We start from the raw sequence: 22,760 nt of genomic DNA, 5'->3' as shown, positions 1-22,760 counted from the left end.
ATAACGTTTAATAGAATAGAAATATTTCAGTGCACTTTGTTTCATTGCATCTGCATGAAAGTATACATCAAATGGTACATAATATGATTCAGTCTCAAAAGACTATGGTATAAGCCTACAGCAGCCGGTATTCCCAAGCAGTCTCCCATCCAAGTACTAACCAGGCCTGTCCCTGCTTAGCTTCCGAGATCAGACGAGATCGGGAACATGCAGGGTAGCAGTTGCTGCACATGATTGTATTATTTGAAAATACCAAGTTTTAAAAAAATTTGGCCAGTAGTGATGTGACACCCCCCCCCGTGCATGTCACCAGGTGCAGCCTGCAACCCCTGCACCCCCTAGCAACGCCACTGCTCCAGCCCCTGGCATCTAAACTCCTCCCCCACCAGTCAGACTCACCACAGCTTGGCTCATGGTAGACACCGTTGGCGTAAAAGGCAAAGGACTTGTGGGAGGCATCAACATTCACTGCCACAGGGCCATGCTTGAACAGAGCAGCCTTCAAGGCGGTGGCGTTTGCAGAGGGCACGTTGACGTAGCCAGAGATCTTGGCCATCAGCTCGGATTTGTTGTAGTGGCAATAGCCATTCTGGAAGAGGGAAACCAGACAGCTCCTCGATTAGAAAACTGTTACTGCTTCACATACACATCTCTGTCTTAGAGCTCATGGGTTCTGGCTGCGGCTTGTGCAAGGTTGTGTGCATGGCCTGCCATTTTGTGAGATCATACAGCAACCATGTAATGCACTACTGATTGCAGCATTCCACTTACGGAATTTCTCAGCTTGCATGTTTTGTAGCTCTCACAGCTGCAAAGCCTCGCCTGGAAGCACATGAGTAATGCCTGCTGAACCTCAAAGAGCAGTTGCTGATGAGATTTCTATAAGCCGTGACATCGCTAGGGGTGTGTGGCCGCATCATGTGACGCGCATAGGGGGAGTGACACCCTCCTGGCCAAAATATGTAAAATGTAGGTATTTTTGAATAATATCATCATGTGAATATGTTAATAATATTATCATTATCATGTATCAATCAATGTGTAATTTCATGCAGAATGCAATGAAACAAGCTGTGTTGAAATATCCTATTATAGCAAAAAACCAGTGGAGGTGGGACAATGGTGCATCACCATGCCCACTGTCCAGGGTGCGGCACTGCCCTGGGAGGAGGATGGGGGTGGCACATTGGGCTCCTGCACCAGGTATGATATGCATACCATAAGAACATATGGGTTCCCAGCTGGCGCAGGCCAAAGTCTCATCTCACAGTGATCCAACAGCTGTCTCTGGGATCTCAATAACAGGAGGTGAAACCAACACCCCATTCTCACCATGACATCACTAGACCAGGTATTCAAAGACGTGCTGTCCTGAACCTATAGTCATCATGACTAACAGCCACTGATAACATTTAGTAGCCACTGATATATTGATACTAAGGGGTGGGCAGAGAATTGGTGAGGGCCTCCATCTCCTTCCACCCCAGTGGCGTAGCTAGCGAGGGGTGGGGGGGAACAGTCCACCCCAGGTACCAGTCTTGGGGGGTGATACCACAAGTGACCCAACATTGCTAACATCGCAGAGGTTATGAATAACCCCATCATTCTATATACCATTGGATGCAGAATTTCCAGCAGAATGTAATGAAAATAACCAGAGTGAAATATCTCCTTTCCATCAAAACTTATGGCCAAAAAACCAGAAACCAAAAAATGCATGGAGCCCTTTGGAAAGTGAAACCGAGCCATATTGTGTGTTTACTCATGAGTAGAAGAGCCTGCCTTAGTCTGTTGGAAAGGGTAGGCTGAGAGGAATCCAATGATACCAGAATGGTTCCTATCCAATGAAAGCAACCCCCAAAAAACACCCAAGAAGGAAGTCCCTCCCTCCAAGCAGTTGACTGTATTAATTGAGCCCTATGGAAAGTGAAAGTAAGCCACATGGTCATGTTTACTCCTGAGTGGCATGCCTTGGCTGCTGGTCAAGTCAGGCAAAGGGGAATACAAGGCTATCTGCATGGTCCCAATCTGATGGAAGTGGAGCTCCAGAAGTCAGCACCCCCTCCCCCCCAATAAGAAGGATCAAAACAGAGGCTTCAGCTGTTAAGGTGAATTTTTACTTTTTAAAGACTGGTAAAGCCAGGAGGGTCCTGATAGTGCTATGCTTGAAATAGAATTTACACTGAACTGGGCACTGGGGAGGGCTGAAAATCTCACTGATATTTTTGTGGAGGGTGTTATTGTAGGCTACAATAGGCAGGCTACAGAAAAAGTTCACTTGGTGAAACAGGGCTGGCTTCCCCTTAATTATTTGTTTATCTTTAACTTAATTATTTATAATTATTTATTTTATTTTGCTTGATGTCACTTCCAGCCATGACATCAGTTCCAGCGGGTCCCGGACAGACTGTCCTTCTAAAAAGTGGGTTCCAGTGTTAAAAGTTTGAGAACCACTGCGTTAACTCAAAACGGGCCAATGAGACATCTGGGGTGGGGGGGGAGATACCCTAGTGACCAAAATTCTGGAAATCATGGCTTTATGTCATGTTATATACCATTTGCAGCAGAATTGCATCCATTGCTTGTGGGGAAATATTCACTGCATTTATTTTCTCGCCATTATTATTATTCACTTCTTGTCATGACTATTACTATTGACTATTATAAGTTTTGCTTCCCACACAGACAGACAATCTGGACTCACTTGACCCATGTAAGGCCCATAGGACTCTGTGCTGGCAATTCCACCATGCTTCATGATCCACTCGTATGCATGCCATTCTTGACCACCATCGCAAGCATGGTTTCCAAAGCCCCAAGAGCAATCAATCAAGATCTGCTGAGATAGTGGAGTTAGGACTCCAGTCTGCAGGGAAAGGAATGAATATGGTGACTCATTGGTCGCTATATCAAGGCACTGACACCAGCTCTTATAACAGCTTCCCCTCCTCAAATGTCCTTTTCCTGCTCAAGAAAGGATGTTTAGATTTAGCATGCCATACATCATCTCTCCCTCTCTTTCTCCCTCTCCCTGTGTATGTAAGAAGAAGAGAGACCTGGGAACACGAGGCAGAAGTCCCTGCCCCAAGGAACTTACAATTTAATTACTGCCATATGGGAGACAAAAGAGGAAGGTCAGTGGAGGTAGCAGTAAACAGCTCTATTTCTTGACTATGGGTAACCATTCAGCTGTACAAGTGACAGGACCTTTGCATCCTGGACAACTGTGTCCCAGTCAAACGCATTCTGATATTGGACATTCGTCTCCACGTTCTTTTTGTGTCCTAGATATTTGTGTCCCAATAGGTGTATATTTAAATTATATGTACTTTTTTATTTTTAAAATGTGAAGGTACGGTTAGGGCTGGGTTAAGAGTCTTAGCATATACAGGTTGGTAGCATACCCATTCCCGGACCTCCACGGACATTCACATGCAGTTCTTTGACATATGTGTGGTTCTTAATTTGCATCACAATATAAAAGGTAAATAAATCTTGAAGTTTTATGCTTATTTACTGGGTATAAACTGAGAGTTCACTGGATTAACATGTAAGTTTAATGTTCATGGTGAATAAGTATATTGAAGAACCTGAGTGCTTCCTAAATATTGTGGCTCTTAAACATCTCTCTTGAGGCTTTCATACAACTGAAGTTTCTTATCTGTGGCTCTTACATTAAGCAAGTTTGGCCACCCCAATATATAATGTGGGGTCTGTTGCCCAGTTATAGTGGGGCGCTAATAACTGGGACGCCAAAAAAAAAAAAATCAAAACAAGAATAGGCTTGAATGTCCAGGGACACCAGTATCCAGGACTCACTAGACCAAGACACAATTGTCCAGGATGCAGAGACCCTGGTACCAGCTGTGTGATCCCCCTCCCCCTCTCTTCACAGCCTAATTGGTACAATCCAGTTGCAGATTTACTACCTCATCTGCTGGCTGTGAAAGGCTTGACAATGTTTGTGTGCCTATAAAATCTGCCTTCATCTCTTAACCTCACACTTTTCCCCTACAATAATCTATGACTTGTTTGATTAAACAAGCTAAGGAGGAAACCCTTTGCTGGATCCATAGTTCTGCTAGCAGCAAAGTTCTTCTCCCAGGGCTCTAAGGTAACAAGCCAGCTGTAAGGAACACCAGTGTTGTTAGGGGGTTTGGGAGATGTGGGCTGCACCAGGTGACACCCACACGGGGGTGACACCACTACTGGTCAAAATTTTTAAAATCTTGGTAGTTTTTAGTACATGTTATATTCTAACAAAAGTTATAGCCAAAAAAACTGGAACATTGCCCTGCCCACAGCACAGGAGCAAGCCCATCATGTGGGTGACATGCTGGCCTCCCACACTGGGTGACACAAACCCTAGTTACGCCACTGGTAAGGAACTGACAGGTCACCGAGCTCTCACCTTGAGGAACAGAGCACCCTCCAGTGTGCCTGTCGTAGCAAAGCTCCAGCAGGAACCACACACAGCCTGATCTTTGACTGGGGTCACCGCACCTTTCATGATGAGCAGAGAGAAGTGGGAACAGGTGTGATCCTTGATATTTCACTTCCAACAGTTATGGCTTTTCTCAAATGGTAACTTCCCCACCTACACAAAAACTTTTCAGTGTGCACAAGGCCATGTGGGAGGCATGAAACACCCTAGGGCAATTTTCCAGATTTGGAGTTGAAGGAAAAGGGAATCCTAACCTCCTAAACAAATCTGCTAAAATAAAAACTGAAGGCTCAGGGTTTCCACGTCTACTCAGAACGGTACTGTGTCTGTGGAGACTGTTCAGAAGACAGTCGGAAACTTCTTCTTCTCAACTTCTTCTTCTGTGCTTCTCAACCAGCGGTAAGAGTACATGTACCCAAATCTGGGTACATGTAATTCTGGGGCATTTGGTGGGCCACTGTGAGATACAGGAAGCTGGACTAGATGGGCCTATGGCCTGATCCAGTGGGGCTGTTCTTATGTTCTTAAATCTGGCCTATCCATGAGACTGACTGAGGCAGCTGGAGACTGGCTGGAGTCAACCTCTTCCAAGCACTGGCCCCCACTGCTTCTCCTCCTCCCACTTGCTGGATTGGAAAAGGAAGAAGGGGCAAAGTGAAAGTGAGGCATGTGGATGAGAGAAGCAAGGGCTAGAGCACTGGAAACCCACTTCAACTTCCGATCTGTCCTCCTCTTCCTTTTCCAATCCAGGGCGTGCAAGGAGCAGAGGCTGCAGCATCACCAGTGGGAGGGGGAGAGTATTTGGCGTGCTGCCAGGAAACCTCGGGCCAGCCCTGCAAGTACTACTGTGGTACATCTTCATAGGTGCTCCGCATGACAGGTGATGCACCAGCGAGCAGGTGCAGCTGTGCAATGGTCCAGTCTTTTGAAAGATATATGGGTTGGGCACAGAGAGAAGAAAGGTACTGTGTGGAGAGGAGATCAGAGGAGACAACATCTGGAGAAGCCCCTCAATCACTGTAGGGACAACTGTGGGGCATGTCACCCACTTTTGCACACAGCAGCTGCCCTGAGGGCAGTGGTATCAGGCCAAAGGGGTGTTCACAAAGCTTAAAGCTGAAGAGTCCTGATCAAGACAGAAGTCCAGTGGTATACCTGGGGGGGAGCAGGTGCAAGTGCCCCTCGGTGGCATGGTACTACCACTGGTACTCCCCAGCTGTGCAACCCCAATGGCCACCCGCACCTGCTGCTTCCCTGTTTGGAGGCCTTCTGAGAGCCAGAAAGGCCTTCTAAGGCCTTCAAAGAGCCTTAAAACATCACTTCCAGTTTGGGGGGGACAGGACACCGCGACCTCTCCACACATGGCCTCTGCAGCCCTCAGCAGACCTCCAGAGGTAATACAATCAATAGAGGAGGGTGGCACTTCCAGGCTTACCCTGGGGTGGCATAGTGGCCAGGACCGCTACTACAAAAGGCAGAAACTGATGTTCTCATGCTCACCATAAAGTCTCCAGTCCAGACTCTCTGGCAGAGCGAGATCACTATAGCCTTGTGATGGGAAAGGCCACCCACAATTGGATGTCCCATTCTTTAACCTTCCCCTCAGCACTGCCATCTCCTCTGGGGTACGATCAGCCAAGTGGTTCACCGCCAGCTTGTAGGAGAGGTTGGCCCGGTTCTTGGAGTGGACATATCTGGAAGGAAATGGAAAGCAGGAAAGAAAGACAGAGACCCAAGCAAGTTTTCAGAGACTTGAAGGTATTGTGACAGAAGCCTTATTGTCCATTGGCCTCCCATGATCACCTTTGCTCACAGATTCTACTTGATTTATCATGAAAAACCTGCAGAACTCACTTATATTTTCTGTCTCCAGTGTGTCTCTTTGAGCTCTCTGACCAGTGTTCAATCTGATAACCCTCACATCATCCCTGCCCCAGTTTATTATGAAAGCATGGAACTGAGATCATGGGAAAGAAGGGTAGCAGATGGGGTAACCGGTGAACCCATTGTGAGGGTCCCAGAGCCAAAGCCAAGGCAGCAAAACCTCCAGACCTTTCTCCTCTGAGCCAGAAGAGGAGATTGAACACTGGAACTCTTTCTCCTTTGTTATTATGCATCACCCAGAAGGCTGAAGATGGGTGGGGGACTGTGTGCTTCCTGTCAAGCCCAGATAAAATATGGATAAAAGGACTTGTAGGGCAGGGACTGTGAACCAACAAACCTGCATCCCTAGTCAACACATGTGGACGAAGAAGGCCCATATTGTCACTACCATTACTGCCCATCACTAATAAAAAATATTGAGCTGGGCTGCAAGAAACCATCGACAGCAAGCGTGTCTGTAGCTTGCAGCTTGAAACGTCCTGAATTATTGCCAGATGGCTCCCTTTCACTGCTACCTTGAAGCATTTCTAACCTTCACCCCATAAGAATTCTGGAACTTTCTGGGACTGGGTTGCTGTGTACAGTGCTCTTTCAGTGGTCATTTTGGGAGTGCTGCCCAAGAGGCAGCAGCACTTCCTGGACATCCCTGGGACCCCCCCGGGGGGGGGTCGGGGAGGCAGTGGCGTAGCTAACCCAGTTGCTGCCTGGTGCAAAGAATGTTCTGTAGCCCCCCTCCCCAGCAATGACCTCACATTTAATTAATTAAATTGGGTCTTTTTATTTGTTAAAGTGAGTGAGAAATGTTCGTTAATATTTTGAAAGAGCAGGCACTTTTGAAGGTACTTGTTGCACTTTTAGAGGGCAATCCTATTCATATCTATTCAGAAGTAAGTCCCATTGTGTTCAATGAGGCTTACTTCCAGGAAAGTGTGCATAGGACTGCAGCCTTAGAGTTAGCGAGGTGCACACAAAAGGGGATCACATTATCTTTCTGCTGCAATGGACAAGTGCAAAGTCCAACCACAACTTGAATTCTCAAGACACTCTGAATCTCTGGATTCATGGTGAGAACTGAGCCTTACCTGGGGTGTGTGCAAGAAGCAAACACTGGCATTCTGACAAAGGAGACAGTTTTTTCTTTGTGATGGCAGGTTGCTGCCAGCTTGGGGGGGGGGGGGCTTACATTCAGGTGCTGGATGAGGTAAGTGAAGGCGCCCCTCCCCTGCTGTGTGAGTGTGTGTGTGGGAGGGAACAGAGCATCTGTGTGTGTAAGAGAAGGGGGGCAGCCTGTGTGTGTGAGAGAGAGGGGGGAGCGTTTGTGTTGTGGAGAAACTGTGATGCTCCAGGCTTGGGGGGGGGGAGAGAGAGGCTGTGATGCTCCAGGCTTGAGAGGGCGAAGAGAGAGGCTTTGATGATGCTCCAGGTTTGGGGGGGAGGAAGAGAGAAACTGTGATGCTCCAGGCTTGGGGGGGGGAGAGACAGAGAGGCTGTGATGCTCCAGGCTTGGGGGGAGAACAGAGAGGCTGTGATGCTCCAGGATGGGGGGGAGAGGCTGTGATGCTCCAGGCTTGGGGGGGAAGAGAGAGGCTGTGATGCTCCAGGCTTGAGGGGGGGACACAAAAACGGGCAGGGGCAAGAACGTGCAACCCCCTCCCCCGACAGGCACACAGGAGCCTGGCTCTTTGTGTGTGAGGGAGGGAGGGAGCATGAGGGGGAGAGAGGGGGATGCTGACCGACCCGCTGCAGCGCAAGGGGCGAGGGAGGAGCCCACCAGGCTTGCCAGAGGCTGCACGTCCCTGGGAGCAGGGGGGGATGTGGGGTGGGAGGTGCAGGAAGCGGAGGGAGGCTCCTGGCTGGCTGGCTGGTGGGCTCTGAAGTTTGGCCCCGAGAGGAGGGGGAGGGTGCAGGCGCAGCTGCAGCGCTCACCGTCCCACGTTTCCTGGGACGGGCACGCTTGGCTGGGTGGGCAGGAGGCTGCATGCGGGCGACTGTTGGCTCAGCCTCTGACAGGGCTGCAGCAGCCCGATGGAAGGCACGCGGGGGGGGCGTTGTTGCACGCTGTTGCTCCCCCAGGCCTGCTGCCCAGTGCATTTGCTACCCCCTGCACCCCCATAGCTACACCACTGCGGGGAGGTAAAGCAGTGGCACGAGCGGGGAAGGGAAGGGAAAGGGGGTAGGGAGACTGCGGTTGCATCTTGCAGTCAGGGCCTAGGAGAGGAGGGTAAAGGGGGTCATTTGTCCCCGGGCCCAAGGTCAGAAAGGGGGCCCAGGAGCCAAAGGAGGGGGCCCAGAAAGTTCCTGGGATCTGGCATTTTCCTGTCTCACCCGAACTCACTGCGCATGATGCTGGGGCACAATTACTTGTCTGCAGTGCTAACTGCTGCTGCAAGCCATACAAGCTGGGCTCAGGAATGTATCCATGACCCTCCAACACAGTGTCAAATCTGGATGTCAAAACTGGCCTGCTACAGTAGCTCTTTGGCGGGTGGATCCCATAACCATGAAGGAGTGTATAGAAGCTCAGTGACCCAGGTGTGGGGCTACAGCTGCTGCAGAACTTCATTTTGGTCCATTCTAGTGTGAGCCTAAACACAATGATGCTAATTTTCTGCAATCAATTTTCTATATTTCAAAGATTTTAGAGAGACTTAGGAGCGTGCTTGGTTTTCCATATCACTATCTAGCTGCCAATGCTGCATGATCAGGTAGACCTGGGCTCTGTATCAAGAAGTCTAGTAGACCTGGGCTCCAAAGACTATTGTGGCTGTCAGCACCCTCCCCCTGCCTTATTATGCCGTGCCCCCCCCGTTCTGCCTGTCCCCATTGACCCCCTCCCCCTTTGGGAAGGGGCCCAGAAGAAACTTTGCACCCCCTGACAAAATTCCTCTTATAGGCTTTCCTTGCAGTGATGGTGTACATCAGATCCTATGCTCATTTTAGAACCTCTCCTGCCCCCATTCTCTCCTCTTCTCTATCCTGCACCAGCTAAAGAGCTGAAACAGCTCAGAGGAGACTCATTGCAGGGGGGGAGGCTTGGGGAGGGGTAAGGGGATTTAAATTCCCCCCAAAGCCTCCCAATTCACCCACCCCACTGGGTACACTTTTTTGGTGGGGCTGCACCACTGGGATGAGGGAAAAGATTAGGATTAGGTTGTAAAACAGAGCCATGTCCCTCTGTCTCACCATCCTGATTCTGACCACTGTTCTGGGTTTTCCATTCAATCTGAACCTTTGGGAGTCCTTACACTGTGGTTTAAGGTAGCGACCCATCCCTGACTCTCCTCTGCTACTTGCCATACCTCATGTTGTGGATGAAGTTGTGCTTCCTGTGCTCTGTCTCCTTCTCACTGTTGTATCTCTTCCTGAATTTCTCTTTGTAGTGATGAAACAGGTGCTCGTGGTGCCTGCTTATTTCTCCAACCCCTCCCACAAATTCCTGCATGGGATTGGCCATGATGCGGTGCTCTGGTCCTGCCACAGGCCAGTGCTCACACTTCAGGTCTGTGAGAGAAAGTCATTCAGTTGTCATTACTGAGGGCCACAAGTTATTTCTCTCCAGTTCTCCATTGCTTGCTGAGTGCCCTGGCTGGTAGGATGATATTAAGGATAGGAAGAGCCAGCCCAAGACCTCCTGATGCCTGAGGTAGCTTCCCAAATGCTATCCTCTTTACCTGGTGATGCGTCAGCCTCTGCTCCTCCAACTTTCCCATATTCAAGCTTTGCACTCTCCTATCCTCCACATTCCTCTACCTCTCTGTTTCCTTTTTTTCAAGGTAGGGATTGGAAGGAGAAGGAGAAGCAATGGAGGCAAGAGGGCAGACAGAGATGGGCACCCCTTCCACCAATCTGCTGTCTGATGAGACTGCTTCTGTTGGCCTCATGGATGGGCCAGCCCTGATGCACCACAGAGAATTCTACTTTGTCGTCTGTCCACCTTCTGGGCTGATGGGGACAGGGGGGATAGGTAGCACGTGTGCATTTATGAACATGTATATATAGGGGGGAGGTCCCAGGGCTTGTGCCCAGGAACATCCCCAAACCCAGTGACCACCCTGATTCAGTGTTAGAGCACATACATTTCATGTACACGATCCCAGGTTCAATCCCTGGCATCTCCAAGGAGACAGGAAATCACCATCCAAAACTCCGGAGAATTGTAGACATACTGATCAAGACTAGCCACTGGTTCAGTTCAGTCTAAGGCAGCAATTTTCATTGGGTGTGCCACAGCACATTGGTGTACTGTGAAAGGTCCATAGCTGTGCCGTGGGAATTTGGAGCACAGCAACTGAATCACTGAAAAACTCTTCCGGGCTCAGCAGCTCTATCTTTAGGGCAATAGTCGGTAGTCACAAATTGTCAGTCCCTCTTCCTCCACTCACAGAGGGACAGACAAGTTCTTACTATGGACAGTTGCCCTAAAAACAGAGCCACAGAATGCAGAAGAGTCTCCCAGAAGCGGGAAGTGACATTACAAGAGGCAAACACCATAGACATCAGTGTGCCATGAGAAGAAAATGTTGAAAATTGCTGGTCTAAGGCATCTTCATATATTCAGGGTGTGTGATTGGCAGATAGGGTGTGTGATAGGCATCAGTGGCATCCCTAGGGGTGTGTGGGATGCACCAGGTGATGCATATGGGGGAGGGGGTGATACCACTACTGGCAAAAAAATGTTAAATCTTGGTATTTTCAAATAGTACCATCTTGTCATATCATATGATGTGCAATTTCACACAGAATACTATGAAACAAACTGTGTTGAAATCACTATTCTATCAAAAGTTATAGCCAAAAGACCAGCAATGGCGGGGCAATGGTACATCACCACACCCACCACCCAGGGCATTGCCCTGCCCATTGTATGGGCAGAGATCCATCATGGGGGTGATGCGCTGGCCTCCCTTACCGGGTGACGTAACCCCTAGTGATGCCACTGATAGGCATCACTTTTCCTGGGATGAAAGGTCCCATGGTAAGCTGGGGAGCTACATGCACTTTGTAGAAGTGGGCAGCGGAAAAGGGAGACTCCCAATGCAATGCAACACCCAGATAGGACCATGTGACAGCGCAACTAAAGCAAAAAGCACTGAACCGGACATACCGTGGGGGAGATCGAAGACATCAGACAGGAAGCTGGGGGAAAAACTGGTGTAGTCTATCTCATACTTGTCATAATGGGAGCCGAGAAGAGTGTTGAAGCCCTTCATTTCATAGTGGACAGGTACATGCTTGAGGGAAGCATCTGCTGCTATCCACAAGGTGTAGATGTTTTTCTTCCTGCCCCAATAGGACACACTCTCTAATACGGTGCAGTATCGTCCCTTGTAGTACTCCTGCCGAACAAGCTGGAGTTTGGAGAGAGCAGAAGAGAGTTAAATATTAAGATCATTAGTGGGATATGGGGAAAGCAAATTTCTAAGTACCATATACGTTCAAGAACAGGTACTAGAGCAGGGGTGCTCACACTTTTTTGGCTCGAGAGGTACTTTGAAACCCAGCAAGGCCCGGAGATCTACCAGAGTTTTTTTTACAATGTTCGCGCCATCATAACATATAACATTTATGTGTACAATGTATGTTGGTGTACCTTGAGCCCCACTGAGTATAACAGGACTTACTCCTGAGTAGACATGCCTAGGATTAGGCTGTGAGGCTGCAATCCTAGCCACACTTACCTGGGAGTAAGCCCCATTGAGCACAATGGGCCTTACTCCCGGCGTTTCCTCCCAGAGGCACCTGAAGGGGGGGGTTGGCACTCCGCGATCTACTCATTTTGCCTTGCGATCTACCAGTAGATCGCGATCCACCTATTGAGCACCCCTGTACTAGAGTCTCGGTGTGGTCCCCAGACATACACACACATACAGTCTCATCTGGCAGTCTCAGCAGCCAGGGAAATATGCACGATCAAGGTGAATGGTTTTTGCTTCCCCTTCCCTTATAGACGGGAAGTGGCATTCCAACAGATGCTGCGCTATTCATCTCCTCCTGACAGTCATGCAATCACTTTTTATTTTTCCTGCTGTCTTCGCTGAAAGCAAATTGCATCTCATTTTAAACACCTACAATTCTGTAAGAGACAATACAAGTCTTACACTACAAAAGGCAGCAGGAGGAGCAAGCACTAAACAATGCCACAATACACACTTTTGGAATTTGCTTCTGAGTAAATGGGTGTAGGATTGTGCTGCAAAACAACAGTAAAATCAGGTACAAAATTAATCAAAAGCCTCCAATTATTACTTTTTTTTTTTTTTAAGTGGCCTTCAGAGCTGACATGTCTGACATTCCACTTCAGTTCAAAAACTGGGAGAGTTCTCACTCCAGAACTAAACTCAACAAGGTCATTTGATCAAAGGCAACTCTCATGGATGGCCCTACTATGAACACCAACCTTTCAAATCCCCACCTGCCCTAATGCATGGCCCAACACACACAGGGAACAAGGGGGAGAAGGAAGAGGGACTCACCTGGAAATCAGCTAGCCTAGGAAAGACGCTCTGAGGTTTGACGGGATTCACAGAAGTGCCGTTGACCCGGAAACACTTTCTAATGTTGAGCTTGGTTTCGGTGCTTTCTGGTGTCACCTTGAAGCTGGCTCCAAAAGGCTTCATGGAGCCAAACTGGTAAGTGACCACTTGACCTGATGCAAAGAAGAGGCTGAATTATACCACATAGTTCATTGCCTCACACCAGGGTCATATACGATCAGGATTTCTGTCCAGGACCCATTGGAAGTGATATCATGGCCAGAAGTGATGTCAACAAGCAAATTAAATTAAATAATTATAAATAGTTAAATTAAAATAAAAGAGATAATTAAATAAGGGGAAGCCAGTCCTGTTCCACCAAGTGAATCTACTCTGAAGTCCCATAGTGGTCAATGGGGTTTACTCTGTAGTCTGCCTGCAATAACAACCCCCCAAAAAGAATCAGTGAGCTCTTCAGCCCTCCCAGTGCCCAATTTAAAGTTCTTCTATCTGAGGCACATCAGAAGAAAGACCCTCCTGGCTTCACAAGTGCAAAATAGAAAACTTTCCCCTTACCATTCAAGTCTGGTTCATTTTAGGGGGGGGAGGCTGCCTTCTGGAGCAGCTCCATTGGATCAGGACCCTTCTGGTGTCCTCACATTCCCCTTTGCCTGGCCTGACCACCAGCCAAGGCACGTCTGCCTACTTGCGAGTAAACGCAACTGTGAGGCTGCTTTGCTTTCCATGGGGCTCCACAGACTGGGAGGGAGGCAGCTGGGAGGGAGGAACCTCCTTCTCCAGTGTTTTTGGGGGCTGCACTCATTGGATGAGGACCATTCTGACATCCTTGGAGCCTCTCAGCCTGCCTCGACCAAGGCAAGTCTGCCTACTCATGAGTAAACGCGGCCACGTGGCTTCATTTCAGGCTCAGGCTCGCAGCTGGGAGGGGGGAGCTTCTTGGATGTTTTGGGGGGGCTGCATTCAATGGATCGGGACCATTCTGATGTCATTGGATTCCTCTCAGCCTGCCCTTTCTGAAGGACTATGGCAAGTACACCTACTCACAAGTAAATGCATGATACGGCTCACTTTCACTATCCATAGGGCTCCATGCATTTTTTCCTTCTGGTTGTTTGGCCATAACGTTTGAATGAAAGGAGCGACTTCAATTCTGTTTTTTGCACTGCACTCCACTGGCCATTCCACATCCAACGGTGTCTGGCATGACATGGTAGCTCCTAACCCCACGATGTTAGCACGTCCTTCCCCGGGCGCGTCACCCTCCCAGCGCGTCACCCGTGTGGCCCGCACCCCCCTAGCGATGCCAGAGGGTAAGGACAATGCAACTCCGATGTAAGGGAACAAACACTGCCTTACCCTGAGGAGGCCTCTGTGACTGCCCCCCAACTGCAAGATGCAGCACATGGCCCACTGGCACAGCTATGTCAGTGCTAAGAAGTTGGTTAGGATTGCATCCTAGGTCATTTTAGTCAAGTCACTACTTTTGGCCTCAGTCCTCCCTATCTGCAATGGGGGGATAATACTTACCTTACAGGGTTGTCATTAAGGTCAGCATGTGAAGCACTTCAAACAAGAGGTGAAAAAGCTATATAACTGCTACATATTATTAGAAGGATTATTTTACATACCCTGATAATACTCGATACGGCTGTTTCCTTCAGTAGCATTGAACCAGGCCTCAAAGGGCTCCTCTATTTCAGCATAAGGCAGTTTGAGCACCCCTGAAGGAAGCAAGATGGTGGTCGTTAAAGTATTTGCCTACAGAGAGCCAGGATGATGTAGTGGTTTGGAAATCGGACTTAGACCTGGAAGATCCAGGTTCAAATTCCCACCCAGCCATGAAGATTCCTGGGTGACCTTGAGCCAATCTTTCTCTCAGCCTCACCTACCTTACAGAGTTGCTATAAGGACAAAAGAAAGGGAGGAACCATGTACACCACCCTGAGTTCCTTGGAAGAAAGGTGGAATTAAAAAGTGAAAAATGAATAAGGATAAATTTGAGCCACAATGATACATTCGAAGAAGAGACAAACTACACTTCGCGTTAGCAAGTTCTTGGTTTTTAAAGAAGTCGGTAAGACTTGGTAGGCTCTCTGATGGGGTGTGGGCTTTTAGCCAGTGCCTCACCTGACCAACATCTGCCACCATAGCTGAGCACACACCTCCATTTAGTAAGAAATGGGGGGTGGGGAAGAGATTTTTTTTTTCCTGCTCAGCATGGCTTCTAGCAAGAAAATAGTGCACTGCAAGCTACGTAACTCCCATTTCTTAAGTCAGAAATGCTTGCAGTCCATTTGTGCCACCTCCAGAATTAAGCACCTATGATATAGGGCAGGGGTGTCCAAAGTTTTTGGCAGGAGGGCCACATCGTCTCTCTGACACTGTATCGGGGGCCAGGGAAAAAAAGAATTAATTTACATTTAAAATTTGAATAAATTTACATAAGTTTACATAAATGAATATATTAAAGATGAACTTCTATGAATGAATGAAGGTCTTGCAATAGCTCAAGACCCATAAAAGGCCTTGCACAAAGCAAGGCTGGCCTTCCCTTTGCTGCTGCTACTGCATCACAGACATGAAACAGCAAGCAGTGGAGGAAGCCCTCATTCCACAGCTCAAGCAACAGGTCAAACAGTTGCTCTCATGTTGAGAGCAGTTGCGTCGGGCCAGTGTGGGCTCCAACAAATCTCCGGAGGGCCAGAGGCTCATTGGAGACTGGGGGCTCCCTGAGGGCCGCACTGGGAGGCCTCCAGGGCCGCAAGTGGCCCCAGGGCCAGGGTTTGGGCACCCCTGATATAGGGTGATGTTTCTCAAACTGTGGTTCAGGACCCACCTAGTGGGTCATAGCCAATTTCAAGTGGATCTTCTTTCATTTCAATGTGCATTTTGTTTTTCATATATTTAACATGGCAGCATCAAGTCTATGTGACTGTATATGGGGAAATATTACAGATCTGTACTTTTAACAGGGTGCTAAAAATTTTCCTGCTTGATGATGGCACTTCCGGCCATGACATCACTTCCAGATTCATGACATCACTTCCAGTGGGTTCCAATAGATTGCCATTCTAAAAAGTGGGTCCTAGTGCTAAAAAGTTTGAGAACCACTGATGTAATGAATTCTCGCATGAAGGCAATGCCTGGGAGCTGGCCACTTCATTTTCCAAAGCAGCAGCGTGAAAATAATGCTCTGCTCTAGCACTTCAGGAGGACTAATGAAACTGACTAGGAGTGCTCTGCAACCTAAGAAGGTCTGTGAAATTTAACAGAAGAGAGAGCAACCAGAGCAAAAAAGTACTCTGAAAAAAATAAAGCTTCAGTAGTGTAGCTAGGGGGACGACAGTAAGTACCACAGATGCCACAGTGCGCTGTGTAAGCTGCCCCTCCCACTTGTCATCAGAGCCATTCTGGGCAGCGATGGCAATGCACAGTTGCTCACCAAACCAAACAGCGTCTTCTGCGCATTGCTATCACTGCCCAGAATTGCTCCGAAGGTGAGTGAGGGGGTCGTTTACATTGTGTGTTGCAGCACCTACCATTTTGCTCCCCCTCTAGCTGGCTACTGCAAACCTCTCCTTTTCCATCCATATTGGATATTGTAGGACAGGTATCATATGGGGCTTTCGTAATTGAAGTTTGGAGACCCACAGAGCTTCACATTAAAATTGTAGCTTAGAATGTTCCTACAATTCAGTAGCTCTCTCTCTCTCTCTCTCTCTCTCTCTCTCTCTCACACACACACACACACACACACACACACACACACACACACACACAGAGTCCTTCAAATGTATGACACTCTTGAACAGAGGCAAACCTAAACCAGGCCGCTAATGGCTAATTACATACAATCTGAGTTCTGGCCTGTTTACTTTTCCTTGTGTAAATGCTACATGTGGCAGGGGACCAATCTGGAATAGGGCCTTGATTCAGGGATGGAGTGGGGGCTTTTAGGTCAACCCTCCACTGTGATCCTCATCAAGATCCCCCACCCTTTCCCCTTTGCAATTTGCCTTGAAAAAAAGAAGACGTTTCCGTTGGCTCCAATAGGGCCTCACAATTTGTAAAACCAGCCATGTGACCCCTGTGGTCCAAAGGCCCCTGTGGCAAACCAGTCATGCAGCATTACTTCCTCCCAACCCCGACCCCTATCATAGATTTTGGTCTTCAGGAACATCGAACCCAACCTCCTGCTTGAAGCAGGAAACTCCTGCCTGTCCAGTCTCAGTTTGAAGGCTTTCAACAAGGGAGAACCCACCACTTCCCTCAGTAATCATTTCCATTGTTAAACCACTTACCATTAAAAATTTCTTCCTGTCTTGCCTCCTGCAGCTTAAGCCCATTAGATCTAGTTCTGCTTACTAGGGCAGCAGAGAACAAAATTTGACCCTCTTCCATGTGACAACACTTCAGGTATTTGAAGGGTCTTATCTAGTGACCAGGCTAAACAAACCAAGTTCCTTTCTTGCACAGGACTAGGAAATAAAAGCTAATTGCATGTGGTCAGAATCTAAATGGAACCACTATCCTGCCAGTGGTTGAGTGATGGCCAGTGATGAGGAGCAGTGACAAGGAGCTTGGAATATCCAATCTACTCACCCCCAAAACAACAGCTGGTGAGATTTTGGAGATGTCAAGAAGCACAACAGAACCTCCCACCATAAACCTCCATCAAGATCCAAGTATTCATCGTATCCACTGCTCAGTATCCACTGCTCAGCTTCTGCAAATCACATACTATTCCTGAAGCATTCTAGGGTACTAAAAAGCCCAGGATAATATAAAGGTATTATATTACCTTTAATATGATAGACATCCCCAAAGTCAGGAAGCGTCTGCAAACTCATGCAATCCACAGCTGAAATCCAAAAGAGAACTCAATTTATTCCTGTGCAAGTCTGCGGTAAAAGACTTTCACAAATAAATACCTTTCTTGAATGCAACAGATGATAAAATAATAACACAGAACACTAGTGAAATACAATTGGGATGTCATTCACCTAAGAGAAATTCTCTGGGAAACCTGCTACACACACAGAATGTCCCACAGTTGTTTTGGTTCCCCTCCCACTTTGCCCTGTTTGGTATTTCAGTTTCCACAATCTCTCCTAGATTCAGCTGTGTCATTCTTAGTAGCTCTGTTTTTAGTCTTTAATCGACTTGCTCCAGGTCCAGACTCCTTTAGCCACATTAACTTTCCAGCCAAGAGAACCTTGAAACTTCTGACCAGACAATATGTCTTTAACCTGAACATAACAAAAGAGAAGACCGGCAACCTTACCAAGGAGCCCAGCCCAGAACAGTAAGGTCAGCATCCTCATTCCTGCAACAGCCTGGTCAGACAGGCTTTCTCTTAGATCTCCTTAAAAAGGAGATGACTTGTTAAACAATGGTCAGTTAGCCAATGGTTAAAACTGAGCCCACTTGGAAGGGTGGGGCTAGAAAGGTGGTGGGATTTCAGAAGGAGACTGTAGAAGGCATGTATCCTACTGGCTGCTTAGAGATTGTAACAAGAAAACAGCTTCCCAATGGTTGGCAAACAGCTTCCCAATGGTTGGCAACCTTCAGTCTCGAAAGACTATGGTATAAGCCAGGTGTGCTCAATAGGTGGATCGCGATCTACCAGTAGATCGCAAGGCAAAATGAGTAGATCGCGGAGTGCCGACCCCTCCCTTCAGGAGCCTCTGGGAGGAAATGCTGGGAGTAAGGCCCATTGTACTCAATGGGGCTTACTCCCAGGTAAGTGTGGCTAGGATTGCAGCCTCACAGCCTAATCCTAGGCATGTCTACTCAGGAGTAAGTCCTGTTATACTCAGTGGGGCTCAAGGTACACCAACATACATTGTACACATAAATGTTATATGTTATGATGGCGCGAACATTGTAAAAAAAACTCTGGTAGTTCTCCGGGCCTTGCTGGGTTTCAAAGTAGCTCTTGAGTCAAAAAAGTGTGAGCACCCCTGGTATAAGCCTTCAGCACCTGGTATTCCCAGGCGGTCTCCCATCCAAGTACTAACCAGGCCTGACCCTCCTTGGCTTCCAAGATCGGGCATCTGCAGGGTAACAGTTGCTGCTCCCGTTCCCCCATCATGGTCAAACCTCTTATCACTTCTGGAGGTCAGAGAGGACTCAAGAATAGTGGGGCAGGGGAGGTAGTGGAATGACATACCATACTGGGGCCTGGAGATCCAGGGAGGCCAATCCCAAACTGGAACTAGGGTTGTCAACCTTCCAAGATTGTCCTGAGCATCTTTATCAATTTCCAAGGGACTCCTGAAAGCAATCCTACCATGCAATTCTATTCAGAAGTCCTGTTCATCTCAATGGGACTTACTTCCATGTAAATGTGTATGGGGGTTGCAGCCCTTGAGATGTTGACAGGTTAGTTTCGTGATATGACATCATATTGGGGGGGGGGGGAATCTCCAGGAATGGCTCTGGTCAAAATTGGCAACCCTACCTGAAACCACATCAGAGTAAAGTTAAATGGTAGATCATGCAAGCCGTACATTGTATGTCAAAGAGCCACAGGTGTCTCCTGAGTCATGGTTTGGTCACCCCGCTATATGGCATGTTCCCTCAAGAACTGGCAGTTCCAGAGTTCCCTGTGCATGTTGGGAGACAAGGATGGTTGACAGAAAGGACTAAGCACCATAATAATCAGAGTCATTGATCCCAGGGACAGTGAGATTCAATTCTCCTTGCAGAACTTAAAGACCCCATACAGTATGTTCATAAACATCCAGTTCACACATACCCTTACTGTCATGTCTGGTGGCCATCAATACAAATCAGGCAGTCAGAAACAGAAGCAGCTCAAAGAAAAGGTACAAGAAGAAGATAAAAGAAGATAAAGAAGAAGAAGATAAAGGATAGATAAAGACGATAAAGGACAAGGAAACAGCAAATAATTTCTCAATGAAGTGTGCATAGTTGTATGGACTTTTTGTATATGGCAAAACAACATAAACAACTTTGTGAATTTGGGGAGGAGATTTGAAAAGTGGCATTTGAATTTTTTTCAGAGTAGTAAAAATAATAATTCAGAATAAATCAAAATGATGAGTAGAGAAAATAAAAACAGTGGTACATAAACATCTCCCCTATGCAGTATCACAGCAGAGCATATAGCCCTTGGCTTGTTCTTTAGCAGGTCATTGCAGCTAATTGTTATCATAATAATGTGTAGCAAGATGCAGACTGTAATTTTATGTGAATGCACCTGGGAATATGTCCCACTGAACTCAGAGGGACTTACTATTGAGGAGGTATGCATGGAATTGAACTCTTAGGAATGAGTCAAGCCATACACCTGCTGGAACTTTGCAATAATCTAACCCTTTTTTTCTAAATAATAATTCTTTTTTTAAACATTTAAAGGCCTTGAAAGAAGGATCCAATCTGATTTTCTGGGGCAAGATGTTGCCATAGGCTGAGTGCCACAACAGTGAAGACTCTCTCCATCCCCTGAATGTCCATTTAAATGAATAATAGTAGGAAGAATACATGGGGTCTCTGGACAGTCTATATCCAAGGAAGATATCTTAAGGACATGAAATGTCAAAGTGTGGAACTGGAGGGGAAAAAAGCAAGCAAACAAACAAATAAAATCCTTGCAAGGAATTTTAAGGAAAGGGATGGAAAAGAAACGACCAGTATCCAAATGTCTGTATATCTTTACACCAGTATTAATGATGTAGCTACATTTGGAAAGCTACAGCACACAAATAACAGCAGGAGGGTTGGTTGCCTTTGCACCTTGCTTATAGACTCCCTGGAGAAAGCTTTTGGTTGGACTTCGCTAGAAAGAGAATATGTGTATGCGCAACCTTCTGATTTTAGAAATGGGTTATGTCAGAATGCCAGATGCAAGGGAGGGCACCAGGATGAGGTCTCTTGTTATCTGGTGTGCTCCCTGGGGCATTTGGTGGGCCGCTGTGAGATACAGGAAGCTGGACTAGATGGGCCTATGGCCTGATCCAGTGGGGCTGTTCTTATGTTCTTATGACTAGGTGGGCATTTGATCTGTTCCAGGAGACATATCCTGTTTTTGAAGAATAAGCAGGATACTTCAGATTGAATGCCAATGTCCTCTTCTCTCATTCCTCTTGCCCCATATCCAGCTGGTTTCTCACCCAAGGTTGAAAGCAGGCACTTCTGTTTGTCCTGTGTCAGTGTGTTCTCTCTGAAACCATAACACAGTCTGATAAGAAGCAATTCGTCTGAGCCAGAGCTTCCATTGGCACGTAATCTTGTCTTATGTGTGCATCCAGGGAAGTTGCCTTGTTTGGTCAAAGTTGCTTGGCGTTTTCTCGTCCTGGGTTTCCAAACCTTTACTTGGCAAGTGCCACATTCAGGTGACTCCAAGCAGCAACTTCTCATGCTGCTGTTTCAGCTGTGGGACACTGTGACAAGGTGGGGCATTTCTCAAGGAAAAGTAGACACCATTTTCCCTCGGACAGTTTCAGGGTTGGCACATCCATGAGGTGGTCGCCTCAGGCACCAAACTGCAGTGGCATCACTAGGGTTTGCTTACCCAGTATGGGAGGCTAGTGTGTCACCCCCATGATGAACCTCCTCCCATGCAATGGGTGTGGCAATGCCCCAGGCAGTGGGCGTGGTGATGTACCTGCACCTGCCTGGTTCTTTGACTATAACTTTTGATAGAATAGAAAAGCCGTTTGTTCAATGCCGTTTGTTCATTGCATTCTGCACAAAATTACACAACGAAGGATATATTACATGATGGTATTATTCAAAAGTACCAAGATATTAAAAATTTTGGTCAGTAGTAGTGTCAACCCCATGTGTGTCCTCCCATGCGGTCACACTCCCACACCCCCCTACCAACACCACTGCCAAATTGACGGAGACTGCTCACCTTTTTCTGGCCTTCAATGTTCCTCCTCCTCCCCCACTGCCTGATTTGGAAAAGGAAGAGTGACCTGGAGTGGAAGTGTGGAGAGGGAGAGAGTGGTGGGCTAGAGCAGGGGTGTCCAAACATTTTGGCAGGAGGGCCACATCATCTCTCTGACACTGTGTTGGGGGCCGGAGAAAAAAAGAATTAATTTACATTTTAAATTGGAATAAATTTACATAAATGAATTTATTAGAGATGGAACTTCTATGAATGAATGAAGGTCTTGCAGTAGGTCAAGGCTTATAAAAGGCCTTGTACAAATCAAGGTCAGCCTTTCCTTCACTGCCACTGCTGCATCACAGACGTGAAACAGCAAGTAGTGGAGGAAGCCCTCATCCCACAGGTGAGAGGTAGAACAGTTGTCCTCATGCTGAGAGCAGTTGCGTTGGGCCAGAATGGGCTCCAACAAGTCTCCAGAGGGCCAGAGGCTCATTGAAGACTGGGGGCCTGATTGGGAGCCCTCGAGGGCCGCAAGTGGCCCCCGGGCCAGGGTTTGGGCACCCCTGGGCTAGAGTGTACTCAGATTAAAATGTTACTTTCTAATGCAGAATTGGGTTCAAAGGGCTTACTTCTTATCAGACTGTGTTATGGTCTCCAATCTAGGGAGCAGAGGCTGGTGCATCCTTGCATTTGAAAAGGAAGAGGGCAGCAGAGGACAGAAGAAAATGGGCAGGAGAGGAGAATGGTGGGATTGATCGTCTTCACTCTCCTGTCCCTTACACTTCCTCTTCTTCACCTCTTCTTTTTGAATCCAGGTTGGGGGGGGGGGAGCAGTCGCAGCAAGGAGGACAGAGATAGGTGCACAGATGAGGGAAGGCAATTAGCACCCCTCCCAGGCTAGTAGTCCATCCCAGAACTTATATCAGGCCAAAAGGACAAGGAGTCTAAAGGAATGGATAGCCATGGGTTTGGGTACCATATGCAGGGAAGAATCACAGCATTTTAGCCTGCCATTCATTAAGACCATTCTATGTTCCTCGTCTTATGCCTTAGAGTTCCTGGCGCTCTGTTACCA

At 47.6% G+C, this 22,760-nt stretch overlaps 1 protein-coding gene and 1 pseudogene across 4 annotated transcripts in view; both read right to left on the bottom strand.

Annotated features, from left to right (window-relative positions):
- LOC136661395 (digestive cysteine proteinase 2-like) overlaps positions 1–22,760 on the bottom strand; it is a 36,115-nt gene that overhangs the window by 3,516 nt on the left and 9,839 nt on the right. For 2 of the 4 annotated variants that reach the window (XM_066638618.1, XM_066638616.1), the window contains exons 2-11: positions 21,707–21,861; positions 17,624–17,683; positions 14,451–14,543; positions 12,802–12,974; positions 11,433–11,676; positions 9,628–9,829; positions 5,945–6,138; positions 4,412–4,503; positions 2,705–2,866; positions 400–589 (exon numbers count right to left, since the gene is read on the bottom strand). In XM_066638618.1, coding sequence (XP_066494715.1) covers positions 400–589; positions 2,705–2,866; positions 4,412–4,503; positions 5,945–6,138; positions 9,628–9,829; positions 11,433–11,676; positions 12,802–12,974; positions 14,451–14,543; positions 17,624–17,672 — 1,399 coding nt within the window. In that variant the 5' untranslated portion in view covers positions 17,673–17,683; positions 21,707–21,861. The remainder of the gene's footprint in view (positions 1–399; positions 590–2,704; positions 2,867–4,411; positions 4,504–5,944; positions 6,139–9,627; positions 9,830–11,432; positions 11,677–12,801; positions 12,975–14,450; positions 14,544–17,623; positions 17,684–21,706; positions 21,862–22,760) is intronic. The other 2 variants (XM_066638617.1, XM_066638619.1) reach the window with 1 other exon arrangement.
- Positions 114–231, bottom strand: LOC136661776 (5S ribosomal RNA; annotated as a pseudogene).

This window comes from Tiliqua scincoides, chromosome 10 (genome assembly GCF_035046505.1).
Source record: "Tiliqua scincoides isolate rTilSci1 chromosome 10, rTilSci1.hap2, whole genome shotgun sequence".
NCBI lineage: Eukaryota > Metazoa > Chordata > Lepidosauria > Squamata > Scincidae > Tiliqua > Tiliqua scincoides.
Note: the sequence above shows the minus strand (reverse complement) of the source record. Positions and strands in the feature narration are given on the sequence as shown.